The sequence below is a fragment of the Dipodomys spectabilis genome, unplaced genomic scaffold (genome assembly GCF_019054845.1).
Source record: "Dipodomys spectabilis isolate Male_0828 unplaced genomic scaffold, ASM1905484v1 ptg000140l, whole genome shotgun sequence".
In the NCBI taxonomy this organism is placed as follows: domain Eukaryota; kingdom Metazoa; phylum Chordata; class Mammalia; order Rodentia; family Heteromyidae; genus Dipodomys; species Dipodomys spectabilis.
In genome coordinates, this window is record NW_024870817.1 from 27,569,734 (window position 1) to 27,585,941 (window position 16,208).

The window sequence follows — 16,208 nt, forward strand, 5'->3', positions numbered from 1 at the left end:
GAATGGATCAATATTTTGTAAGAAATGTAAATGTTAAATGTAAATTCCTTCTGCTTTATAAAAGTATATTATCTTGGAGGTGTGGCTCAAGCAATTGAATGCCTGCCTAATACTTATGAAGCATTAAGTTCAGACTCTAATACCACCAAAAGGAAAAAAAAGTGCATTTTCTTTTCTTTTGTAGACTAACATACAATTTACATTCTTAGGTGGCAGTCAGGTTTTGTGTCCTGAGACAAGTGAAGGATGCAGTGCGCAGCAGCTTTCCTGTCGGGAAAGCGTGGATGACATTGTGGGGTTAGCACCTAAAGAAAAAGTTGAGAAGAGAACTGACCCCATCCTTTCACCAAGGTATTTGTAGGTCTTTATTGGCTTTATCTACATCTTTTACTCGTTACTGAGAAAGGCTGTCAATAGTAGATTTGTGTTTCTTCTTTTAGTTTTTTTGGTTTTGTTTAATTTATGTTGAAGCTCTGGTTCATATATACCTAATATTGTGTTTTGTTAAAATTGCCTTTTATCATTGTATACTGTACTGTGTATTGTAATTTGTTGTTTTTTTTTTCTTGGTCATAGGGCTTAAACTGTGGGCCTGGGCACTGTCCCTGAGCTCTTCAGCTCCAGGCAGGTGCCACTTGAGCCACAATACCACTTCTGGCTTTCTGATGAGTAACTAGAGATAAGAGTCTCATGGACTTTCCTGCCTGGGGTGGTTTTGAACCGTGATCCTCTGATCTCAGCCTCTGAGTAGCTAGGATTACAGGTGTGAGGTGCCCGGCCTTGTATTGTACTTTAAACAATTTTTAAAAAAAATCTTTTGAGACAAAGTCTTGCTATATAACCAAGTTTGGCCTCGAAATCTTACCTTAGTTTCTAGAGTTCTGGAATTACAAATGTTTGCTACTGTATCCTACTGGTTCTCTTTTTTGATGTTTATTTTGCCAATGTAACTTTTAATTAGTATGTTTATGTTTTTAAATTTACTTTGTTGTTATTATAAAGGATGTACAGAGGGATTACAGTTGTATAAATCAGGTAATGAGAACACTTCCTTTGAATAGTATCATCCTTAGGCAAATGCTTTATCTTTGAGTTAAAGCACCAGCAGACTTAGTCCTTTCCTGGTTGAATAGCATTGTATTGCATATATGTATTGCATTCTCTTCATCTGTTTGTCAGTTAATGGATATTTGGATTTCCATCTCTTTTCTATTATGTGGTATGTTGTACTGAACACAAGAATTTAAATACCTTTTGAGATCCTGATTTCAATTCTTTTGGAAAATACCTAGAAGTGGGATTGCTAGATTATATATTTACTTATTTATGTACATATTTTGGTGCTGGGTCTTGCTCTTGCTTAACTTTTTTCACTCAAGACTAATAGTCTGCCACTTAAGCTACAATTCTGCTTCTGGATTTTTGGTTTTGATTGGAGATAAGAGTCTCAACTGGGCAATAGTGATTCACACTTGTAATCGTAGTTATTCAGGAGGCTGAGATCTGAGGATTGTGGTTCGAAGCCTGCCTAGACAAGAAAGCCTAAGACTCTTATGCCCAATAAAGCATAAAAATAGCTGACAATGGAGTGAAGGGACAACTAACACACATGCCTACTACACATACCTACCAACACAACATCCCCACACGCCTACACAGCTCTATACATACCCATAGTCTTTTGGCCATGAGTTCAAAACCCAGGAACAGCATATACACACATACCTCTGATTTACCTGTGGGCTGTCTTTGGACTAAGGTTCTTATATTTCAGCCTTCTGAGTAGCTGTGTGCCACTAGCACTCAACTATTCTTTTATTTTGAGAAACTGCCATACTATTTTCAATAGTTGATAAACCATTCTTCATTCTCGCCTAGAGTTTTATAAGAGTTTTAATTTTCCATATCCTCCCATTTTTTTTTTTTTTTTTGGTGTGTGTTTGGGTCCGGTTGTGGGGCCTGAACTCTGGGCCTGGGTGCTGTCCCTCAGCTCTTCAGCTCAAGGCTAGCGCTCTACCACTTGAGCCACAGCGCCACTTCCGGCTTTTTTTTTCTTTTTGCTTATGTGGTGCTAAGGAATCGAACCCAGGGCCTCAGGCATGCAAGGCAAGCGCTCTACCACTGAGCCACCTTCCCAGCCCCATCAATTTATTTTTTTTTTGTGCTGGTTCTGGGGCTTGAACTCAGAGCCTCACAATCTCCCTTGGCTTTTTGCTCAAGGATAGCACTCTATCACTGAAGCCATACCTCCACTTCTGATGTGTTGGTGGTTAATTGGAAATATGATTCTGGAGTTATTTGTTGGGGCTAACTTCAGACCTTTATCCTCAGGGCTGAGAATGTGGCTTCATGGTAGAACACTTGCCTAGAAGCCCTGGGTTCTATTCCTCAGTACCACATAAACAGAAAAAGCCAGAAGTGGTGCTGTGCTGAAGTGGTAGAATGCTAGCCTTGAGCAAAAGAAGCTCAGGGACAGAGCCCAGCCCCTGAGTTCAAGCCCCAGGACTGGCAAAACAAAACAAAAAAACAAAAAAAAACCCCAAAAAAACTCTAGGGGCTGAGAAGGTGGTTCAGTGGTAGAGTGCTTGCTTTGCATGCATGACGCCCTGGGTTTGATTCCTCAGCACCACATAAGCTGAAAAAGCCGGAAGTGGTGCTGTGACTCAAGTGGTAGAGCGCTAGCCTTGAGCTGAAGAGCTCAAGGACATCACCCAGGCCCAGAGTTCAGGGCACACGATTGACCCCCCCAAAAAAACAAACCAACTCCTCCAAAGGCCCTCCCCCCCCCCAAAAAAAAAAACACGGAAAGAAAACCAAACCTTTTTCTTTAGATCTCAGCTTCTTGAGTAGATAGGATTACAGGCATGATCCACTGGGTCTTGGCTTCTTGTAGAGATTTTATTTTATTTTATTTATTTATTTTTGTCAGTTGTGGGGCCTGAACTCTGGGCCTGGGCGCTGTCCTTCAGCTTTTCAGATCAAGGATAGCGCTCTACCACTTGAGCCACAGCGCCACTACTTTTTCTGCTTATGTGGTACTGAGGAATTGAACCCAGGGCCTCATGCATGCAAGGCAAGCACTCTACCACTGAGCCACCTTCCCAGCCCGTTGTAGAGATTTTAAAGATTTTCTTCCTTCCTTCCTTCCTTCCTTCCTTCCTTCCTTCCTTCCTTCCTTCCTTCCTTCCTTCCTTCCTTCCTTCCTTCCTTCCTTCCTTCCTGTTTCTTTCTTTCTTTTTTGTCAGTTGTGGGGCTTGAACTCTGGGCCTGGGCACTGTCTCTCAGCTCTTTGCTCAAGGCCTAGTGCTCTATCATTTGTGCCACAGAACCACTTCCAGCTTTTTCTGCTTATATGGTGGTGAGGAATAGAACCCAGGCTCTCATGCATGCAAGGCAAGCACTCTACCACTGAACTACCTTCCTAGTTCCAAGATTTCATAGATTTTATCACTTCACATTTTACATGTAAATCTTTAATCATTTTAGTTGATTTTTTTGTGTGATATAAAATAAAGGGTTAAATTTTTTCTTGTATGATATTAAGTTTTTCCAGTACCATTTGTTGAAGACACTGTTCTTTTCCTATAGTATAGTTTTGGTACCTCATCTAACCAAAAAATATACATGGAGATCTTCTGATACTGTTAAAAGACAGAAAGAAAGACTAGAAGAAAGAAATGAGCAAAGAAACTATGACTAGATCTGTGTGTTGAAACAGTGATAGTATATGGCCATCACTTAAAAAATTTACATTTCATGATATAGTTATTCCTGGTTTCAACTTGTACTTGTATGAATTGTACTTTATATGACCTTTTGTATGTATATTTGTGTGTGCTGATGTGCGTACACTGGTATTGTGGTTTGAACTCAAGACCTTATGTTCTCCCTTAGCTTTTTTACCTTTAGCATTTTTGCTCATTGTAGATAACAGTTTCTTGGATTTGTCTAGACTGACTTTAAGCCATGGTCCTTAGGTCTGAGCCTCCTGAGTAGCTAGGATTACAAGTATGAGCCATGGTCACTTGGCCCTTAAAATCTTTTAAAATAGTATAAAAACATGTGTTAGTAAGAGGCGCTGTGGCTCAAGTGGTCTAGCACTAGCCTTGAACTGAACAGCTGAGGAACAGCGCTCAGGCCCTGAGTTCAAGCCCCATGACCGACAAAAAAACATAAAACAAAAACGTGTTACTTGGAATTCAGTCCGCTGTGATAATATAATTTAATTTCCTTTCCTTAGTAATCAACCAGATACCATGCCAATAGCTTCTAAGTCTTCAGAATCAAGCACTTCAGATTTACCCCCATCAGAAGTTGGAGATGTAGCATTTTATGAAGTGAATAATTCTGACAGTAGTTGTACAGAAGGAAAACATGTTGACTTAGAGAAAAAATCAGTGTAAGTATTTTACATCATAAGATTTATTTCAAGTATTTGTTCTTAAACATTTTCCCAACTCTCCTGTTTTGTGATGATATGGATCAAATCCAAGTGTTGTACATATTAGGCAAGTGTTGTATTGAGCTACACCCTCAACTTTGGGTAGTGTTTTTCTTTTTGAGGTCCTAGACCAGGACTTGAACTTGGTATCTGATGCTTTCGCTCATTGGCTAGTGCACTACCAACTGATCCACTCCTGTTATTTAAAAATAACAATTTTTAAGTTGTCATAAAGTTATGATGTACAAATAGTTACAGTTAGGTAAGTCAGGTAATATATATTTCTTTTTGGACAGTCTCACCCCTTCCCTTACTGTCTCCCAGTTTTCCTCTCCCATCCTCACCCACCATTGTATAGTACATTTTCAACATAGTGTGTAGTGAGTACCACTACTGCATTTGTTCACCCTTTGTCCTTCAGGTTTGTGACCCTCCCTCCCCTTACCATCCCTAAGACAGATAAACAAATAAGACAAAAAGAAAAGAGCCTGGCACCTATGGTTCATGCCTGTAATCTTAGCTATGATCTGGTTCGAACCAGCCAGGCAGGAAAGGGGGTGAGACTCTGATCTCCAATTAACCACCAGAGAACTGGAAGTGGTACTGTAGCGCAGGTGGGTAGATCAATCTCCTTGAGCTGAAAAGCTGAGGGACAGAGCCCATGCCCAGAGTTCAGGCCTTACGACCGACCGACAAAAACAAAACAAAACAAAAAAACCCAATAAAGATAAAACCTCTTGTTTCCATTTGCTAGAATTCATTTAGATAAATATTACTTTATATGATTAGAGGCACATAGGCATTTCACCTTTGTATTCCTCCCCTAAGAATATACTCCTTTGAGCCGGGCGCTGGTGGCTCACGCCTGTAATCCTAGCTACTCAGGAGGCTGAGATCTGAGGATCAAGGTTCAAAGCCAGCCCAGACAGGAGAGACCGTGAGACTCCTATGTCCAATAAACCACCAGAAAACTGGAAGTGGCGCTGTAGCTCAAGTGGTAGAGCGCTCGCCTTGAGCTGAAGAGCTAAGGGACAATGCCCAGGCTCAGAGTTCAAGCCCCACGACCGACAAAAAAAAAAAGAATATACTCCTTTGGTTTCATTGTGTGTGAATTCCTAGAGTTCACACCTCCAACACCTGGGTAGTGTTTTTTTCTTTGTTGGGCATGGTGCTTGAACTCTTGGCCTGGGTGCTGTCCCTCAGCTCTTCAGCTCATGGCTAGCGTTCTACCACTTGAGCCACAACACCATTCTGGCCTTTTCTGCTTGAGTGGTGCTGATGAATTGAACCCAGGGCCTCATGCATGCTAGGCAAGCACTCTACCACTGAGCCACCTTTCCCAACCCTCCTTTGTAGTTTTTAGTGAGAAATTATTATTTTTTTTGTGGCTGGGACTTGAACTCGGTATTGACACTTTCTGATACTTATTGGCAGGCATCCTACCACTTGAGCCATGCCTCTAATTCTGTGATAGCCATTTATAAGAACAATTTAGACTCCATCTAGTCTGATCTTTCGGTTTTCTTTGGTATTATAATGAGGAAGCTTTTAAATATTTTTTCAAGATTCTGAAAGGGTTATTATTGTTATTTTTTGGTGGTGCTGAGTATTGAACCCATGGCCTTTTTTTTTTATTGTGAAAATACTGTACAGAGGGATTACAATTACCTGGGTAAGATAATGAGCACATTTCTTTTTTTTTTTTTTTTTTTTTGTCGGCCGTGGGGCTTGAACTCTGGGCCTGGGCGCTTTCCCTCAGCTCTTCAGCTCAAGGCGAGCGCTCTACCACTTGAGCTACAGCGCCACTTCCGGTTTTCTGGTGGTTTATTGGAGATAGGAGTCTCACGGCCTCTCCTGCCCGGGCTGGCTTTGAACCACAATCCTCAGATCTCAGCCTCCTGAGTAGCTAGGATTACAGGCGAGAGCCACCAGCGCCCGGCATGAGCACATTTCTTATCAAGCATTGTAGCCTCCTCCTTTGTTTCCTCTTCCCATCCCTTCATATCCTCTCCTCCTCCCACCCCCCCCCCCCCGCCCCCCGTCCCCCCCACCAAAGGTGTAAAGTTTGTTTTTCGACTTAACGTCTTGTACATCTCATTGTTGAAATGGAACCCATGGCCTTTTGCAAAGTGCTCTACTTTTGAGCTATATCCTCAGTCCCTCAGTATTTATAGTTTTATTTGTATATGAATGTATATTGTTCTCAATTTAAATAGTATTGACTTTTCTTAGGGAAATTGATCAAGCAGAAAATATCAAACCATTGTTGAGAGTTCGTCACCAGCGACCTAAACCTAATCTGTCCAGGGCAATTGGGAAAAAATTAGGCAAAACAGATGCTGAGAGCAAGAGTTCACAGTCAGACAATTCAGTTGAAAAGGTATGGTAAGATATTTTATGGATATTAAAATTATAAAATTTATTCCTAAGTAGGTAATATTTACCAACTGCTCTTAACTGATATTAAAATGAATGCAAAAAGGTAAGGCATTAAACGTTGTTTCTTATTTTACTAGTTGTATTATTTCAAAGATTCTCAGTGTTTATAAGTTTATTTCCTTCATATAAAATGGTTGTTCCATTTTTTTGTTTTGTTGGTTATAGGGCCTAAACTCAGCCTGGGGCATTGTCCCTCACCTCTTCAGCTCAAGGCTAGTGCTCTACCACTTGAGCCACAGTGCCACTTCTGGCTTTTTCTGCTGATGAGGTGCTGAGGAATTGAACCCAGGGGCTCATGCATGCAAGGCAAGCACTCTACCACTGAGCCACCTTCCCAGCCTCCCAAATATTTCTTAAAGTAGCTACACATTAAGTTATTAACACAACCTCTATAATGTCACATTTATGCTTGTACTTTTCTTGTCCTCCCTGAATCCTGGGATTATATGTTTGTACCATCAATTTTGGCTATTTTAAATATATCTTTCTTTCTTTTTGGCTGGTCCTGGGGCTTGAACTCTGGGCCTGAGTACTGTCCCTCAGCTCTTCAGCTCAAGGCTAACACTCTATCACTTGAGCCACAGCACCACTTCTGGCTTTTTCTGCTTATGTGGTGCTGAGGAATCTAACCCAGAGTCTCATGCATGCAAGGCAAGCACTCTACACTGAGCTACCTTCCCAGTCCCATATTTTAAATATTTCTATGGTTTTATCCAGAAGGAAAGATTCTATTGGCATTAAATAAATGTATTGTTTATTCTTCTTAGAATTACATTCTTCTAATTGTAAGTAACTTTAAAAATGATCATTTGTTTTCTCTCATGTGAAATATCTTTATCATAATTTTATTTTTGGCTTTTGTTTTTATGGTTCTGAGAATTGAAGCCAAGGCCTTAAGCTTATTACTAATCAAGTGCTTCTACTACTGAGCCACATTCTCAGCCTTTAACATTCTTTTTTTTCTTGTGTTACTCATGTGTTTAAACTCAGTTTGTGGGCACTATTCCTGAGCTTTTCTTGCTGAAGGTTAGCTCTCTGCCACTTGAGCCACAGCTCCACTTCTGGCTTTTTGGTGGTTACTAGAGAGGCTGGCTTCAAACCACAATCCTCAGATTTTTTTAGGTTCTTGAATAGGATTATAGTTGTGAACCATCAGTGTCAGCTCTTTTTCTTTCTTTCTTTCTTTCTTTCTTTCTTTCTTTCTTTCTTTCTTTCTTTCTTTCTTTCTTTCTTTCTTTCTTTCTTTCTTTCTTTCTTTCTTTCTTTCTTTCTTTTCTTTCTCCCTTCCCTTCCTCCCCTCCCCTCACTTCCCCTCCCCTCCCCTCCCCTCACTTCCCCTCCCCTCCCCTCCCCTCCTCTCCCAGTTGTGGGCTTGAACTCAGGGCTTGGGCTCTGTCCCTGTACTCTTGCCCAAGTCTAGCACTCTACCACTTTGAGCCACAACACTACTTCCTGTTTTCTGGTGGTTACTTGGGAGATAAAAATCTCAAAGACTTTCTGCCTGGGCTGATTTTGAACCTTGAGCCACAAATCTCAGCCTCCTGAGACCTAACTTCATTTTCATTTCTTTAAAACTGTACTTATATTAATCTTATAATTTATTCTAGCAATTTGAAAATTAAGATCATTGCAAGGATGAAAAGAAATTATTTGCAATTTTGTTATTTAGAAATACAGATTTCATTGGGTTTTTATTTATTTACTTATTTTATTTTATTTTATTTTTTTTTTTGGGTCCAGTTGTGGGGCCTGAACTCTGGGCCTGGGTGCTGTCCCTCAGCTCTTCAGCTCAAGGCTAGCACTCTACCACTTGAGCCACACCGCCACTTCCGGCTTTTTTCTTTTTTGCTTATGTGGTGCTGAGGAATCGCACCCAGGGCCTCAGGCATGCAAGGCAAGCACTCTACCACTGAGCCATCTTCCCAGCCCCGGTTTTTTATTTATATACATTAATATTACAAGTTATGTTTCATTATGACAAAAGAAATACATTCACCTACAAATGAAAACAAAAGTTGTTTTTATTATTCAGATGTAATCACTCTTTTCACATTTATCCTATCTTTGTGGTTTTTTTATCTACTTTTTATGGAAAGTAGATTAAAGTATGAAAAATTAAATTCATAGGATTCCATGGAAAAGGAGAAGAGGAATGTAATTGACAGTTCAGAATTAGAGAGTACAAGAAGAGAGGACTCAGAAGCTGACACTGTATCTACGTAAGTACTTGGGAAGTAGTGTAAAAGGAGTAACTTATAGGAATGACTATCATATTCTTTCTTTTTCACATTTATTGATTGATTGATTGTCGGTTATGGGGCTTGAACTCTGGGCCTGGGTACTGCCCCTGAGCTCTTCAGCTCAAGGCTACCACTTGAGCCACAGTACCACTTCTGGTTTTCTGAGTGATTTATTGGCGATAAGAGTCTCACGAACTTTGCTGCCCCGGCTGGCTTTGGCTTTGGCTTTGAACGGCGATCCTCAGATCTCAGCTTCCTGAGTAGCTAAAATTACAGGGGTGAGCCACCGGCATCCGGCCAACTTTTATATATTTTTTTTTGTCGGTTGTACGGCCTGAACTCTGGGCCTGGGTGCTGTCCCTCAGCTCTTCAGCTGTAGACTAGCCCTGTACCACTTGAGCCTCAACCCCACTTCCACCTTTTTCTGCTTATGTGGTGCTGAGGAATCGAATCGAGGACCTCATGCATGCAAGGCAAGCTCTACCACTGAGTCATCTTCCCAGCCCCATAATTCTTTTCTTTTTTTCTTTCACTGAGTCATCTTCCCAGCCCCATAATTCTTTTCTTTTTTTCTTTTTGTGCGGATCCTGGTGTTCTTCAGCTCGAAGGGAGCGCTCTACCACTTTGAGCCACAGCGGCCACTTCTGGTTTTCTGGGTGGTTTATTGGTTTATTGGAGATAAGATTTCTGCCTGGGCTGGCTTTGAACTGTGATTCTCAGATCTCAGCCACCTGAGAAGCTAGGATTACAGCTGTGAGCCACTGTCACCTGGCTTGATAGTAGATTTTTGGGCTAGTTAATGAAGTGCTTTTTATAAGTTTTAACTAATTCTCTGAAGTATACAATAATATCCTGAATGAATGAATGAGGAATAATACTATCATGTGCTTATCAAACAAGATTTCTACTAATTTTGCAATGAAATTCACTTAAATTTTTTTTTAGTGCTGGGGTTTGAATTCAGGGCCATGTGCTTGCTAGGTAGGTCCTCTACCATTTTAGCAATGCCCCTAGCCCTTTTTACTTTTATGATTTTTCAGATAGAATATTTCATTTATGCCTATGCTAGTTTAGAATGGGATCTTCCTATTTATGCTTCCCATGTGGCACCTATTACCACAATAGGCTTTTTATTTCCAGTTAGAATAGAGTTTTATGAATATTATTCCTGGGCTGGCCTTTAATAATGAACTTGCCATTCATTCTTTACCTCCTATTAGCTAGACTTACTGGTGTCAGTCACTGTATTTACCTGGCATACAAATATTTTAGTTGAAGCCGGGAGCTGGTAGCTCATGCCTATAATCCTAGCTGAGATCTGAGGATCACGGTTCAAAGCCAAGTCTGGATAGGAAACTCTTTGAGACTCTTACCTCCAATAAACCATTAGAAAACCAGAAGTGACAGTGTGGCTCAAGCAGTAGAGTGCTCACCTTGTGCTGAAGAGCTCAGGGACACCACCCAAGTCCAGAGATCAAGCCCCATGACTGACAAAAACAACAACAACAACAAATACTTAAGTTTCAGAATTCTGTCTCCTCTAAATAGTACCATATCTGTCTGTGAGTATTTTTGAAGATGTTCTTAAGCTCTTTTGAGAATTATCTTATATTCTTCCTGGTTTACTTATTCATAAAACCAGGGAGAAGGAAATACTGAAAGAGAAGCAACTTTGGTAAGTTTGATTAAGCACTGATTTTTTTTTTCTCTTTGTGGTTCTAGTTTGAGTGAAAAAACTTGTCTGCAGGAAGATAATCAGCCAAAGGCTTGCAAACCTGTACGACCAATGCGGGGGCGATTACAACGACCAAAGCCAAATGTAGGGAAAGTTTCAGAAAGAAAAGAAATGATCACACCACAGGAAAAAATTGGGGACAATATAGAGAAGAATGGGAATGAATCTTGTGTTGATAGAGATGTAAGTACTTTGATTCTATTCCACATTTTGCTAAATAAATAAGGTTTACCATAAGCCTCTTAACCTTTTAAAAACATCATTGCTATATAACTTGTGCTAACATACTATATTTGTGGTCAATATCTCTTAGCAGCTTTGCTTATTTTAAAGTTTTCTAGTGGGGTTTTCTAGTGGTTTATTGGAGATAAGAGTCTCACAGAGTTTCCTGCCCTGGCTTTGAACCGTGATCCTTACTTAGATCTCAGCTTCCTGAGTAGCTAGGATTATAGGTGTGAGCCACAGGCACCCAGCCAAACTTACACATTCTAGGGAAGTACTTTATTACTGAGTCACTACCACCAATTTACAAATGGAGATAGGTAATTATGTGACTTATTACTGTTTGTCTTAAATTTAAAAAGTTAAAAGCTTCCCACTAGGGCTGGGAAGGTGGCTCAGTGGTAGAGCACTTGCCTCACATGCCTGAGGCCCTGGGTTCGATTCCTCAGCACCACATAAGCAAAAAGAAAAAAGCCGGAAGTGGCGCTGTGGCTCAAGTGGTAGAGCACTAGCCTTGAGCTGAAGAGCTGAGGGACAGCACCCAGGCCCAGAGTTCAGGCCCCACGACCGGACCCAAAAAAAAAAAAAAAGCTTCCCACTAAAGCATAATTCTAAGGATAAGATTATGAATTTTGCTTTGGTTTTCTGTTTGTGGTGAATGGGAGTTGAATTCAAGGCTTTGCATATCCTAGGCAAGTACTTTACCACTATGCTACATCCTCAGCTTATTAGTATTTCTTTTTTTTTTTTTTTTCCTGCTTATGTGGTGCTGAGGAATCGAACCCAGGGCCTCATGCATGCAAGGCAAGCACTCTACCACTGAGCCACCTTCCCAGCCCCCCTTTTTTTTTTTTGTCTGTCGTGGGGTTTCTGGTGGTTTATTGGAGATAGGAGTCTCACGGTCTCTCCTGCCCGAGCTGGCTTTGAACCGCGATCCTCAGATCTCAGCCTCCTGAGTAGCTAGGATTACAGGTGTGAGCCACCAGCGCCCGGCTTTACTAGTATTTCTTCATGGCTTTACTAGTATTTCTTCATGGTTTAATTCCTATGATTTATAATATAATTATAACAATTAGAAGAATTTGGAAAGATGAACCATGGTGTAATTCTGAGGATGAGACTGAAACACATGAGACTGAAACATTGCTTTGTGGTTGGTTGGAGAACAGTGGAGGTGGAGACTTTGAGTATAGTTGGTGCCTTGGAGAGTTTTCTTACATACCTAAAGGGAAAGGCAAAAACAGAAACTTTAGAAAGCATTTTTTGGATATCATTTTATAATTATGAACTTCAAACCTTTAATTTTTTATTATATCCAATTAAATTTTTAAAAGTTTTTTTTTTTTTTTTTTGGGTCCTGAACTCTGGGCCTGGGCGCTGTCCCTTAGCTCTTCAGCTCAAGGCTAGCTCTCTACCACTTGAGCCACAGCGCCACTTCCGGCTTTTTTCTTATGTGGTGCTGAGGAATTGAACCCAGGGCCTCAGGCATGCAAGGCAAGCACTCTACCACTGAGCCACCTTCCCAGCCCCAAATTTTTTTTTTTTTTTTTTTTTAAATTTTTTTTTTTTTTAATTGTAAAGCTACTATACAGAGGGTTACAGTTACATGAGTGAGGTTATGAGTACACTTCCTCTTGAACATTGTTACCCCCTCCATTGCTTTCCCCCTACTAGGATTTGAATTTTATTCTTTTAGTTTGCTGCGTAGTGGTTCTACCATGTCTTTTTATTGGTGAGGATCTTGCTTTTTTTACCCTGTGCTGCAATTCAATCATAATCCATTTACTTCTCCTGCAGAGATAGGATTACAGACATGGGCTGCTATGTCTAGCATTCTTGTTGACAGGAGATCTCACTTGTTTTTCTTTTCGCCAGTCCTGGGGCTTGAACTCAAGGCCTGGGCTCTGGGCCTGAGTCTCTCTGCTCTCAAGGCTCAAGGCTAGCACTGTATCACTTGAGCCACAGTGCCACTTCCAGCTTTTTCAATTTATGTGGTACTTAGGAGTGGAACCCAGGGCTTCATGCATGATAGGAATACCACTGAGCCACATTCCCAGCCCAGATCTCATTTTTTAAATTGTCACATTTATTCTCTTGATCTCTTACTCCAAGTAGTGCACAACTAGGGTTAGCTAAGTAACAATTTTCATTGAAGTTTTTCAAATTTACTTGTTTTGTTGTAAATTTGCTTTTGTTTTTTGTATTCTGTGAGAATTGAACTTAGGCCTTCGCTCAGGCAAGGATCATGCCCCTTAAACAATACCCATTGTTCTTATGGTAAATCTAAAACACTAACATTTTTGTTTGGTGTTAAGATTACTCCACAAACAACAGATCAGACCTGTAAAAACTTCCAGTGTGAAGATACCATATCAGAATCAGAGAAGACTAATAGTCCTTTTCAAAATGTACAGCCAGATGAGTCCAAAGATCTTAATCAATATCTAAGGTAAGCATTACTTATTGGTCATGTAATTTTAACTTTTTTTTTTTTTTAGCAAGTCCTGAGGCTTGAACTTAGGGCCTGGGCACTGTCCCTGAGCTTCTTTTGGTCTACCACTTGAGTCACAGCGCCACTTCTGGCTTTTTCTGTTTATGTGGTACTGAGGAATCAAACTCAGGGCTTCTTGCATGGTAGGAAAGCACTCTACCACTAAGCTATATTCCCATCCCCTAATTTTAAAGTTTTATATAGAGTTTTGTGGCCCTCATTTTTGTTTTTTTCCTTTTTCTCCCTTCCCTCCCCTTCTTCCCTCCCCTCCCCTTCCTCCCTTTCCTCTCCTTCCTCTCCTCCCTCTCTCCCCTCTTTCCCTCCCTCCCTCCCTCCCTCCCTTCCTTTCTGTTCTGAATTCATTCTTTCTTTTTGGCTAGTTCTGAATTCAGGACCTGAGCTCTGTTCCTTAGCCCTTTCATTTAAGGCTAATGCTCTACCACTTGAGCCACAGTTGTACTTCTGGCTTTTTGGTGGTTAACTGGCCAAAATAATCGAATCAATATTTCTGCCTTAATTGGCTTCAAACCTTGAACCTTTATATCTAGACCTCAGCCTCCTGAGATAACTTTCTTCATCACTGTTTTGCTTTAACTTCCCTTTCTTCCTCCCTCCTTCCCTTCCATTGATACATTTATTCATAGTTAGAGTCTCCTTGTGCAGCTTACACTGGCCTTAAATATCCTCCTGCTTCAGTGTCTTGAATGCTGAGATTACAGGTGTGCAACACCATGACTGGCTTTAATAGTTTGTAGTTTTAGGACTTCTTGTGTTTCCATAGTTATTTCTCACCCATCCTCTCAACTTTCAGTCTAATTTAAGATTTCTTTTTTATCCCCCCATAAGCATTCCAGAGGATAATGAAACAAATGTACTCAAACAAGTCTCAATTCAAAGGACTCTATTTCAGAAGCCAAAGCCAAATATAGGAAGAAGAAATGGAAAAAGAGAAATTTCCTCAAAAGGAGAGGTGCCAGAAGAAATTCTTGTCTCTCAAGAACTAACAGCAACTTCGAGAGAAACTGTAAGACTAGATACTTCACCTGGGGAGAAGGTACCAAGTACAACTGCTAGTACTAAGGAATTGGACTCAGATTTAAAAGCAACTGGAAGAAGTGACATCTCTCCCAGTGAGATCATTCCAGAAATGACTGATATCACTGGGGAAATGGAGACAGATTTGAAAGGAATTGAAAGAGAGATTTCCCCAAAAGAGACAGTACAGGGAATGATTGATATCACTGTAGAAACAGAGACTGCTTTGAGATCAGCTAGAAAAGAGGTTTCTTCAAAGGAGACAATACCTGAGTTGATTGATACCACTGAGGAAAATGACACAAATTTGGAAGAAAGTGGAAAGGAAATAGTTCCACAAGAAAGTGGCCCTGATGTAGACAAGCCTGTAATTGAGATGGAGATGAGTTTGAAAGAAACTGGAAAAGAGAGAACATCAGAAATGATTGTTACTACTAACAAAAGAGATTTAGAAGAAACTGAGGGAAGAGAAAGTTCTGCATTGCTAAAGGCCCAAGAGGAGGCCAAAACTATAGATGAAATGAAAATATATTTGAAAGAAATCGGAGGAGAATCATCCCAAGGAGTAAAGGTATTAGAGGAGGCTAATGTTACTGGAAAAAGGGAAATTGATTTCAATGAAACTGGAAAAGAAGACATTTCCCTGATGGAGATAGTATCAGGAAGGTTGACTGCCATTGAGGAAACTGAGGCAGATTTCAAAGACACAGGAAGAGAAATTTCTGAAGGGATCAATATTACTAAAGAAGTAATGGCAGACTTGGAAGAAGATGGAAATATAGACATTTCTCCAAAGGAAAATGCAGCAGAGGAATCTGGTACTTCAAAACAAAATGAGACAAATGTATTGCAGAGCAGTAGTAGTGACTGCAGCCCTATGCCTTCATGTGATATGGAAGTATGTATTTTTCTCTTCTTTAAACATTTTTTTTTTTTTATGCCAGTCATGGACCTGAACTTTGTGTCTGGGCGCTGTCCCTCAGCTCTTCAGCTCAAGGTGAGCGCGCTCTACCGCTTGAGCCACAGCACCATTTCCGTCTTTTTCTGTTTATGTGGTGCTGAGGAATCGAACCCAGGGCCTCATGCATGCAAGGCAAGCACTCTACCACTGAGCCACCTTCCCAGCCCTTCTTTAAACATTTTTGAGGCTTGGGAATGTAGTTTAGTGGTAGAGTACTTGCCTAGCATGCATGAAGCCCTGGGTTTGATACCTAAGTACCACATAAACAGAAAAAGCTAGCTGCGGTATTATGGCTCAAGTGGTAGAGTGCTATCATTGAACAAAAGAACCTCAGGGACAATGCCTAGGCCCCGAGTTCAAGCCCCGTGGCTGACTAAATAAATACATAAATAAGTACATAAATAAATTCATTGTGAAGCTGGTGGCTCACACTAGTTAATGCTAACTACTTAGGAGGCTGAGATCTGAGGTCACTGTTTGAGGCTAGCCTGGTCAGGAAAGTCTGTGACACTCTTATCTTCACTAAACTACTCAGAAAAAACCAGAAGTGTTGTATCTCAAGTGGTAGAACTCTAGTTTTGAACACATTGAAGCTCAGGGACAGAGCCAAGGCCCTGAGTTCAAGCCCCAGTACTGGCAAAAAA

General features: G+C 40.6%; 1 protein-coding gene across 1 annotated transcript in view; it reads left to right on the forward strand.

Moving 5' to 3' along the window:
* The window catches only part of Bdp1 (B double prime 1, subunit of RNA polymerase III transcription initiation factor IIIB), a 108,807-nt gene that overhangs the window by 32,458 nt on the left and 60,141 nt on the right, over positions 1-16,208 (forward strand). Inside the window, 7 exon segments of the mRNA XM_042690896.1 lie at positions 210-351; positions 4,241-4,399; positions 6,674-6,821; positions 9,008-9,099; positions 10,843-11,038; positions 13,393-13,526; positions 14,415-15,501. Of these exon segments, the coding sequence (XP_042546830.1) occupies positions 210-351; positions 4,241-4,399; positions 6,674-6,821; positions 9,008-9,099; positions 10,843-11,038; positions 13,393-13,526; positions 14,415-15,501 (1,958 nt within the window).